An 8,546-nucleotide genomic window follows, 5' to 3' on the forward strand; every position below is an offset into this window, starting at 1 on the left:
TTACTACTAGAATGAAGGGGGGAAAAAACATAACCTAGCCTAAGAAATAGGTTTTCTTATTCCTAAGTTATTACTCTTTCCACTGAAGGAAAACTAGCATAGGTTAGTGAAAAATTTGGACCATTAACTTAAAGACCAGAATACATGGTAGGTTTTTTTTTTTCTTATTAATTTTTAAGTTCATGAAGCAAAGATACATTTCAACTCAGCCGTTTGATATCATCATAAATTCTAAATAATACAAGATGTGAGTTAAGGTTTTTATATATACCTTATTATCTAGATCCTGAACATGTGCTTCAACTTTTAGCATTAAATGTAAAAATTGTTGGAAGAAGACTGCTAAGTCTTATCTTTTCCATATAGGTTTTTCTATTCATGTATCTCAGGGTGTTAAATCATAAAAGTCCAAGATGGGAAACTGATTTTTAAAGTTTTAGATTAACAATTAGGGTCCTGTGATCCTCAAAATTGCCTGGTTAACAGAGTACCTCGATATTATATTCTTTGTATGAAACACTATGAAATATTTCTCTGTTGAAAATATTAAACAAAATGAAATATAGACTGTTATGCTCAATTGTATGATGTATCAGGTATTAAGTATAGATAAATATTAGGGACCAGACAAATGTTATTAGAGAAATTTTAAATATATTTGTTTTGCTTTAAAATTGGCCTGTGAGTAAACTTTTTTGGGCAAGTTAAGAAAAGGACCATTCTTATTTGATTTTAATGACAGTATATTTCCATAATTTTTTAAAAAGCATAGTTAGAGTACAATAGCTTTTCAGCTTTTACATTAGAACCATAATTCCTTAGTTCACATTATTTTGGACACAGGGTGGCAGTATATGAATGCCTAGTGTTAGTGGAATACCAACTCAGTCTCTTCTTGTGTTTGCATTTGTTTTATTGAATATAATACAAAGACATTATTATATGTCTGTTTTATTGAATATAATACAAAGACATTATATGTCTGTTTTATTGAAAGGGTAGTTACTGACTTGCTTGTTCTTTGACTAATAATATTGTATAAGCAATATTGAGGTACATTTCTTTCTGTATAGATACTATACAGAAAGATACTGTATATGCAGTATCTTTTATGTGCCTAGATTCTGAAGGGAATTCAGATTCATTATTTGATTAAAATTTTTGAAATGTTTTGATTATTTATCCAACATTTATCTAGCTGAAACTATATTTGAGGCTGTCTCTTAAAGTCAATGGATATATACATAATTAAGACACATTTTTCTCTCTTAAGCAACTTAGTTGGGGAAAGGAATACATGATTATAGTACTGTGCTGGATAGTATTATTCTGATAAGTGCTAGAATAAAGTTATGCTAAAGATTGTGGGGCATCACAGGGTAGCTCCTAAATAGCTTTATGCCACTTAAAATTTCACGTCCACAAATTCTGAATCTGTGGTTAGAATTAAATGCTGAATTTCTGCCAATAATCAGCTTCCTTAGCACAAATATATTTTTGTTCATCTTATTTTGAAAAAAGAAATCATATATCATATTGAAATATCACTTTCTGCTGGTAAATGCAAATGTTAAAAATTAAAAAACAATAGATTAAGATTAGATTTTACAATTATATCCAATATAAAGACTTTAGTAGTGAAAATTACTTAATAAGTAATACTTCTAAGAAAAGAATTACATGTAGAATTCAGAAATGGATTATTATGTCAAAAATCCCCCCCATCCCCCCAATGCCAAGTGAAAGTAGAAAAGATGTGGCTAGTCTAGGCAGTGTTGCTACGTGCTAAAGCCGTCCAGGATCAGATTTCTGAGTAATTGGAGGCAGGCCCTGACTGCCTGTGTTGGTGTGGAAGTATTTGACCTGTGGAAATCTTTTCATTTTACAAAATAACAAAGAGTGAGGACTTTGATTCTCCCAAGAGCATGTGGCTTTAATGAATTAGGTTAAGATCTTGCCTTGTAAGTGTTCTTGTTCTATGGAGCTTCTGTTCTTATCTGATCAGTTCATTGAGTATACATTACATAAAGATTGCTCAGGAGGTAACCTAAAAATATAAAGTTATAAAACTTCTTGTGCCATAGACCAAATCTGTTCCTTAAAATATAAAATAAAATCAGCTATATTAAGATTTCATTTGTAAAACTTTTATTCAGACACATTTACAATTCTTTTAAAATTTTATCTCAACCTTTATATGTATTTCTGAATCACTGTCTATCCTAGGTTTTTAACAACCACCAATAACCTACCATAATTTAATATCACAGATTTTGTTGCTATGGGGGATTCAAAGCACAGTACTGAATTTTGTCCAGATTTTACTAAGACATTATAATTCAGTTGGTAACAAATAACTAATCTGCAGAACTTACTTTTTCTATCTCTTAATAGAAATAAGGTAGAAGAAGAAAGTTATCCGCAATAATATGTACATTAATACCTATGATTACAGAATTTTCTGACTTGAGTCAGCAATTTTTAGTATCTCACTAGCACACTAAATAGAAGGAAAGTATTTCTTAACAGTGAACATTTTTTCCATGCTATTTTGAAATACAGTATTTTTTATTTTTCAACAAAGGCAAAACAGAATACAGGCTTTCAGTTTAAATCTCAGATATGTTACTTAGCCGTTATGTTATTAGCTGTTGCTTTTAGGCAAGTTATTTACTTTATTATAGAATCTATTTCCTCATCTATAAATTGGGAATCACACTTCACATTCTTAAGGGTTAAATGAGATAATATTGGCCAAGTTCATAATATGTGCTCAATAAGGTGGTAATTATTTTTAACTTATTTTATTTAACTTACCCTTAGTTTTATCTGAATTATGTAGTTTAATACATGTATGATACTCTGCATTATATGTCTTTGCTTTTTAAATTATGTTGTAAAATTTATGTCATTAACCAGTAGATTCATTCCTGTTAATCCTAGTAAACTTCCTGTATATTCAGAGATCATTAAGAAAAGAGGTACATATTTTTATTTCCAAATTACATCTAAAATTGAATAGTATTTTTATTATTTGGAAACAGAAGACTTCTTTGAGAAATTGTACTTATCAAATTACAAATTATGCTTGTTGTCTAAAAATGTTTATGCAAGCAATTTTTAAATTTTTATATGGTATGTATAACATATTTCCTCTTAATATATTCTAAGGCATTGCACTTAATTTTATCATACGGTTGTATGATAATTCTATTATCATTATAATGCATTATAAAAAAAAGATTATAGTTCTCATTAAAGAAGTTTTTTTCTTAATTGTATAATAGCAAAAGTCTAATTTATTTGTTCCTTTCTGATTCAAGTGCCATAGTGGAAAGAACATTATATTCTAGTCTTCTAAAATCTTGCTTCTCAAAGTGTCACCTGAGGACCAGCAGACTTGGCATCACCTGAGAGTTTGCTAGAAATTTAGATCCTCAGGCATTTTACCAATTCAGCCTGCATTTTAACACAGTCCCCAGGTCATTGGTCTCTATATTAGAAGCACTGCTATAGAATATGTGTCTTTTGACCTCTATTGAGGTTTTGTTATATATTAGCTGTGTGACTTGGTCAAGTTTGATAACACTTGTAAGCTCTGGCTTCCTCATCTGCTAAAAAGTGAAATAGAATTACTGTGTTCAAGCTCTATACTTGTTACGAGGTTCAAGTGAAACAACTTGTGAAAACATTTTTTTGGTCTTACATGACCGAAAAAAGCCTCACTTATATGTGAGGTTTATCAACACTATGGGTATATAATCCTTAGTTATGTTAAACTCATTTAAACTATTATGTTAAATTCATTTATTCAAATACGCAGAAATTAATATAGGATTTTTCATATACTCAGTTTGTATGAGAAATTGGCACATATGTAAATATATTGTTTTGAAATAGTTATGAATGAGTATGACTTTATAGGATGAGTAATTTTGTATTTTTAAATTGTTACCATTATAATAATACATTTCAACTTCAGGTAAGAAAGAACTGCAAACCAGATATGATCCTTTTTTACTGAGGGCAAAGCATAACTATATTAATTTCCAGGAGTAGTTTGTTGTGAGTCTTATAAAAGATAATTCTCTAGAAATCTTGCAAACAACGCATCTCAAGCCTTTTAGCTTAAGAATGCCCTCTTAGACACATTTCATTTTAATATGAACTGGAACAGACTTTTAAGATTTTATAGTATACTGTCTTTAATTTCTAGGCAAAAGAAAAACAGAATGCAAAGAAAGCACAGGAAACCAAATGAAGAAACAGATGCTTTGGGATGTGTACACATTTCTGCTTCTGCACTTACTTTCAAGGAAACCATTAAGTATAAAGAACTTTGAGCAACATCCTAATCGACTCAGCGCACGTTTGGCAATAGTCCGAGTCTGTCTCGTCTTCAATGCATGGATTCATAACCTCTCCCTGCCTGCATCATGTGCATGTGGTGCATATTAAATAAAAGTGGTGTTCAGAGCGCTTGCCCAAATCCTATTATATGACATTGGATCTGAGAACTCCTGTTGGTTCTCTGGATAGATAACTACCGTAATGAACCGTAATGAACTACCGTAATGAACCGTAATGAACTACCATAATGAAAATGGACAGATGATAGTCTCTACCTGTAATTGTTATAATTAATCTTCCAATCTTCCAGCTTGGTTAAATGCTTAAAATTTATAAATGTCAGATCTTGATTAAATGGAGTCTCTTGTTTCTTCTCATCATTAATGAAAAAATCAGTATTTCTGTCTTTGGTATCTAAATATTTTGAAGATTTAGAAACTGAATTTTATCTTATATACCAATTATTTGTAAAAGCTTGATTTTAAAGGAGATCGTTTGAAAAGAACAGAAGTATAGTTTCTGGGCTTCCCTGGTGGCCCAGTGGTTAAGAATCTGCCTGCCAATGCAGGGGACATGGGTTCGAGGCCTGGTCTGAGAAGATCCCACATGCTACGGAGCAACTAAGCCCATGTGCCACAGCTGCTGAGCCTGCGCTCTAGAGCCTCCGAGCCACAACTACTGAAGCCCACGCGCCTAGAGCCTGTGCTCCGCAGCAAGAGAAGCCACCGCAATGAGAAGCCCACACACCACAACGAAGAGTAGCCCCCGCTCGACGCAACTAGAGAAAGCCCACGCACAGCAACGAAGACCCAATGCAGCCAAAAATAAATAAATGTTTAAAAAAAAAAAAAAAAAGGCATAGTTTCTAGTGATTTCCATTGCTACCAGTAGAAAAAGTAAAAAAATCCCAATTTTATTTTAGCAAACTTTTTTCAGTGTTTGGGATTATTTTTGTATTGTAGAATTATTTCAGGAAGGTGTATTATGCATCAAAGCAAAATTTTAGGTTAAGAACAGATTGTAAATCTTAAAGATTTTTGGTGCTACTCTCAGTTTGGCAACATTTTTCCAAGCTGTTAAGTTGTATAAAGAATTGGGGGTTTAGCAGTTCAGGCTATCTGCTTTTTTTAAAAAAGGATGATGGTGGTGGTGGAGGATCCTTCTTTGCCAATTTGAACAAAATTAGTACAGCCAAATAGTTCCCAAGAGCCATTTATCGTTTGCCCGCAATGGAATTGGGAGTTGCTTTGTTTTTTATTTTATAAAATAATATTGTATTCTTGCTCTTAATCTTCTTTTCCAAGTTAAACTTTAAAGGAAATTTTATAAAACTTATGTTTATAAAGGAAATAATCTACTTTTTTCTTTACTAGGTACCTTTCTGAAATTGATAAATGACTTTTTAATATTTTATTATGGAAAAGTTTAAACAGGTAGAGAGACTGTGTACGCATCCTCTAGTTTCAAACACGTGAATTTTTTTTAAGGATTTTTTTTTTTCCTGTAAAAAGCTTTATTTCCATTTGGTCCAAGGGTTGGTAGAGGGCTCCAGCGTGTTAAAAAGGTGCCTACCTGCTGCCGAGAGCTGCTTCAGGCAGCAGCCCTGACACCAGAGGGGCTCCTCAAAGGCCCCTGGACTTTGGAGGCTCCTCGTCGTGCTTGAGGATGAGCCTTTCGAAGAGATACTGGCCCAGCCCAGCCTGGGGGCCAACCAGCCTGCAGAGCTTCGTCAGGTGGTCGCCCATCTTCTGGATGAGTTTCACCTGCTCATCTAGGACGTGGCCCTCCCGGAAGTCACAGAGGCGGGGCTGTGCGCGGGCAGAACCCAGGGCACGCAGGTCCATGAGGGCCTGATTCAGGTTCTTCTTCATGAACACAGCGGCTTCAGCAGCGTCGTGGGTTTTATGCCACTCCTCTTGGGACGGCTTCTGCACGTCCTGGAAGAGGGCCAGGTGGCTGCACTGGTTTTGCATTTTCAAGGGTCGCTCGGCGCCCTCACGCTGCTCCTCTGCCGATTCGCGGAAAAAGTGGCCCACGCGCTCCAGAGGCACAACGCTTCGTTGGAAATAGAAGCCCAGAGAGAGGTAGGTGTAGGAGGCCTACAGGTGCATGTTGACCAGGCGGTGGAGGACAGCCTCCACCTGGGTGGAGTCATTCTGAGGAGTCCTGGAGCTCCCGGTTGATGGGTTAATAAGGAGTTAAGCTCAAAAAATGATGTTGGCCGGGCCTGGTGGCCGAGGATAGCTGAGTGGCTGATTCCAAAAGTTAAGACTGGAAAAAGGGTTGGAGGGTGGTCAGAGGCTGGAACGAGGGGCGTCCCTGGGTCTGTTCCGTCCAAACACGGTTGAAGCAAGAGACAGATCCTCGGGACCACCGAGCACACTGCCTAAGGATTGTTTTTAGGCTTACTACACTGTGGTATTTTTAACTAATGTGGGGAAGACCTGGTGGGAAGTTGAGTAGTAAAATTAATGAAATATTTTTCATACATAATTTCAGTTGAAGGTCATGAAGAATTTGTAGTTTTTCATTTGTGAGTAAATCTATTTCACTTTGGAAACGATAGTGATTATGGAGTGTTTTCAAAGCCATGATACAGTTTAACAATGATTTCATAAGGATTATTTTAAGCTCATCTTGAGCCCATACATTTATTTCAACTTAATTTATATACCCTCTTTTGTAGAGTCTTAAATTTTGTAAAGCAATACAAGGAGTATTGTAGTAGGTAGTATGCAGTAATCAAGGATGGTGTGATACTGGCATAAGGATCAACAAATAACTCAGTGGGATAGAAGAGAGAGCCTAGAAACAAATCTACATTTATATGGTCACTTGATTTTTGACAGAGGTAGCAAAGCAATCCAACAGAGAAGGGAAATCTTTTCAACAAATGGAGCCAGAACAGCTAAATATCTCCATGGAAAAAAAATGAACCATGATCCCCTACCTCACTAAAATGAATTTGAGATGGATCACAGACCTAAATGTAATAGCTAAAATACAAAGCTTTTTAGAGGAAACAGAGGTGAATATCTTAGGTGACAGAAAACAACCATAAAAGATCTAAAATTAGTGTTCATGAAAATTAAAAACTTGTCATTGAAAGATGCTTTTAATAAAAGTAGCTAGTATCAAGTGACATTTAAAAATCAGCTTTATTCTGGAAAGGCAAGGCAAGGGGTTTTCCCCTAGAGCCTCTGGAAAGGAACATAGACCTGCTGACATCTTAGTTTTGGCTCAGTGAGACTCATTTTGGACTCTGACCTCCAAAACTGTAAGAGAATAAACTTATGTTGTTTTAGGCCAAAAAGTAAATAAATAAATAAATAAATATTAGCTTTATAAAATCACTGAGTTAATAGATATAAGGATATTTTCTTATTAATCTAATTCTAATAAAATTCCTTGATAGGCATTTCCATAGCTTAAGAATGGTTTATTTTATCTGCTTCCTTGATGATTGCAAATGCATTGTGACCCTTCATGATAATTTCTGCCAGTGAAAAGAGAAGTATGACTTATCCTTTTCTGCGTCCTAAGTCATGAAGCTAGTGGGTAGAGAAAATGGAGGAATAAAGAGCAATTCAGAAATACATAAATGTTAGTTATGTTGGAAAAAAATTTTTTTAAAGAAATATTTAAAAGAAAGTCTGATTTGCTCATTTCACTTTTGCCCTTTCTTTTCTGAAATCTCATGTAATGATTGGGTAGGTGAAGGCACTTCCATTCTGTTTTATGCCTTTTAAAATAGCCAATTCTAAGGGATATACTTCTGCTGTTTTAAACAAAGAAAGCTCACCAACAGCTGCGGTACTGGCTAGTCTCAATTTCATATGTTTAGTTCCCAAGATAGCTGCCCTTTTTCCAGCAGAGAGCAGTCAGCTTGACTGTGTCACTAGAACAGACAAATATTTGTTCTGAGATCATGAACCATGGGGACTTCCTCCTCTGCTTACACCATGATACGTACTCCTGTGTGTGCTACAGTGTTACATGCAGATTAATACCTTTAGTTACTAATCCTAGTTGCCTAAAACATTTCAGGATACATTCAGAAATTGCTCTTTTCCTGCCAGAGGATTCTGTTTTTGTTTCAGAAAAAAACATGGCTTTTAAGGTTTTCCCTTAAAAAAAAAAAAAAAAGAAAACTTAAAGATAAGCAAAATAAAATTGAAATTACCCATAGTTCTACC

The 8,546-nt window shown here is 34.7% G+C and overlaps 1 protein-coding gene and 1 pseudogene across 2 annotated transcripts in view; one reads left to right on the forward strand and one right to left on the reverse strand.

Moving 5' to 3' along the window:
* The window catches only part of UCHL5 (ubiquitin C-terminal hydrolase L5), a 51,750-nt gene extending 46,527 nt beyond the window's left edge, over nucleotides 1-5,223 (forward strand). For both annotated transcript variants that reach the window (XM_061187279.1, XM_061187280.1), the window contains exon 11: nucleotides 4,217-5,223. In XM_061187279.1, coding sequence (XP_061043262.1) covers nucleotides 4,217-4,261 — 45 coding nt within the window. In that variant the 3' untranslated portion in view covers nucleotides 4,262-5,223. The remainder of the gene's footprint in view (nucleotides 1-4,216) is intronic.
* A 749-nt stretch (nucleotides 5,224-5,972) lies between these two features.
* On the reverse strand, nucleotides 5,973-6,518 carry LOC133086900 (ferritin light chain-like; annotated as a pseudogene).
* Nucleotides 6,519-8,546: the final 2,028 nt, after the last annotated feature.

This window comes from Eubalaena glacialis, chromosome 3 (genome assembly GCF_028564815.1).
Source record: "Eubalaena glacialis isolate mEubGla1 chromosome 3, mEubGla1.1.hap2.+ XY, whole genome shotgun sequence".
NCBI classification, from domain to species: domain Eukaryota; kingdom Metazoa; phylum Chordata; class Mammalia; order Artiodactyla; family Balaenidae; genus Eubalaena; species Eubalaena glacialis.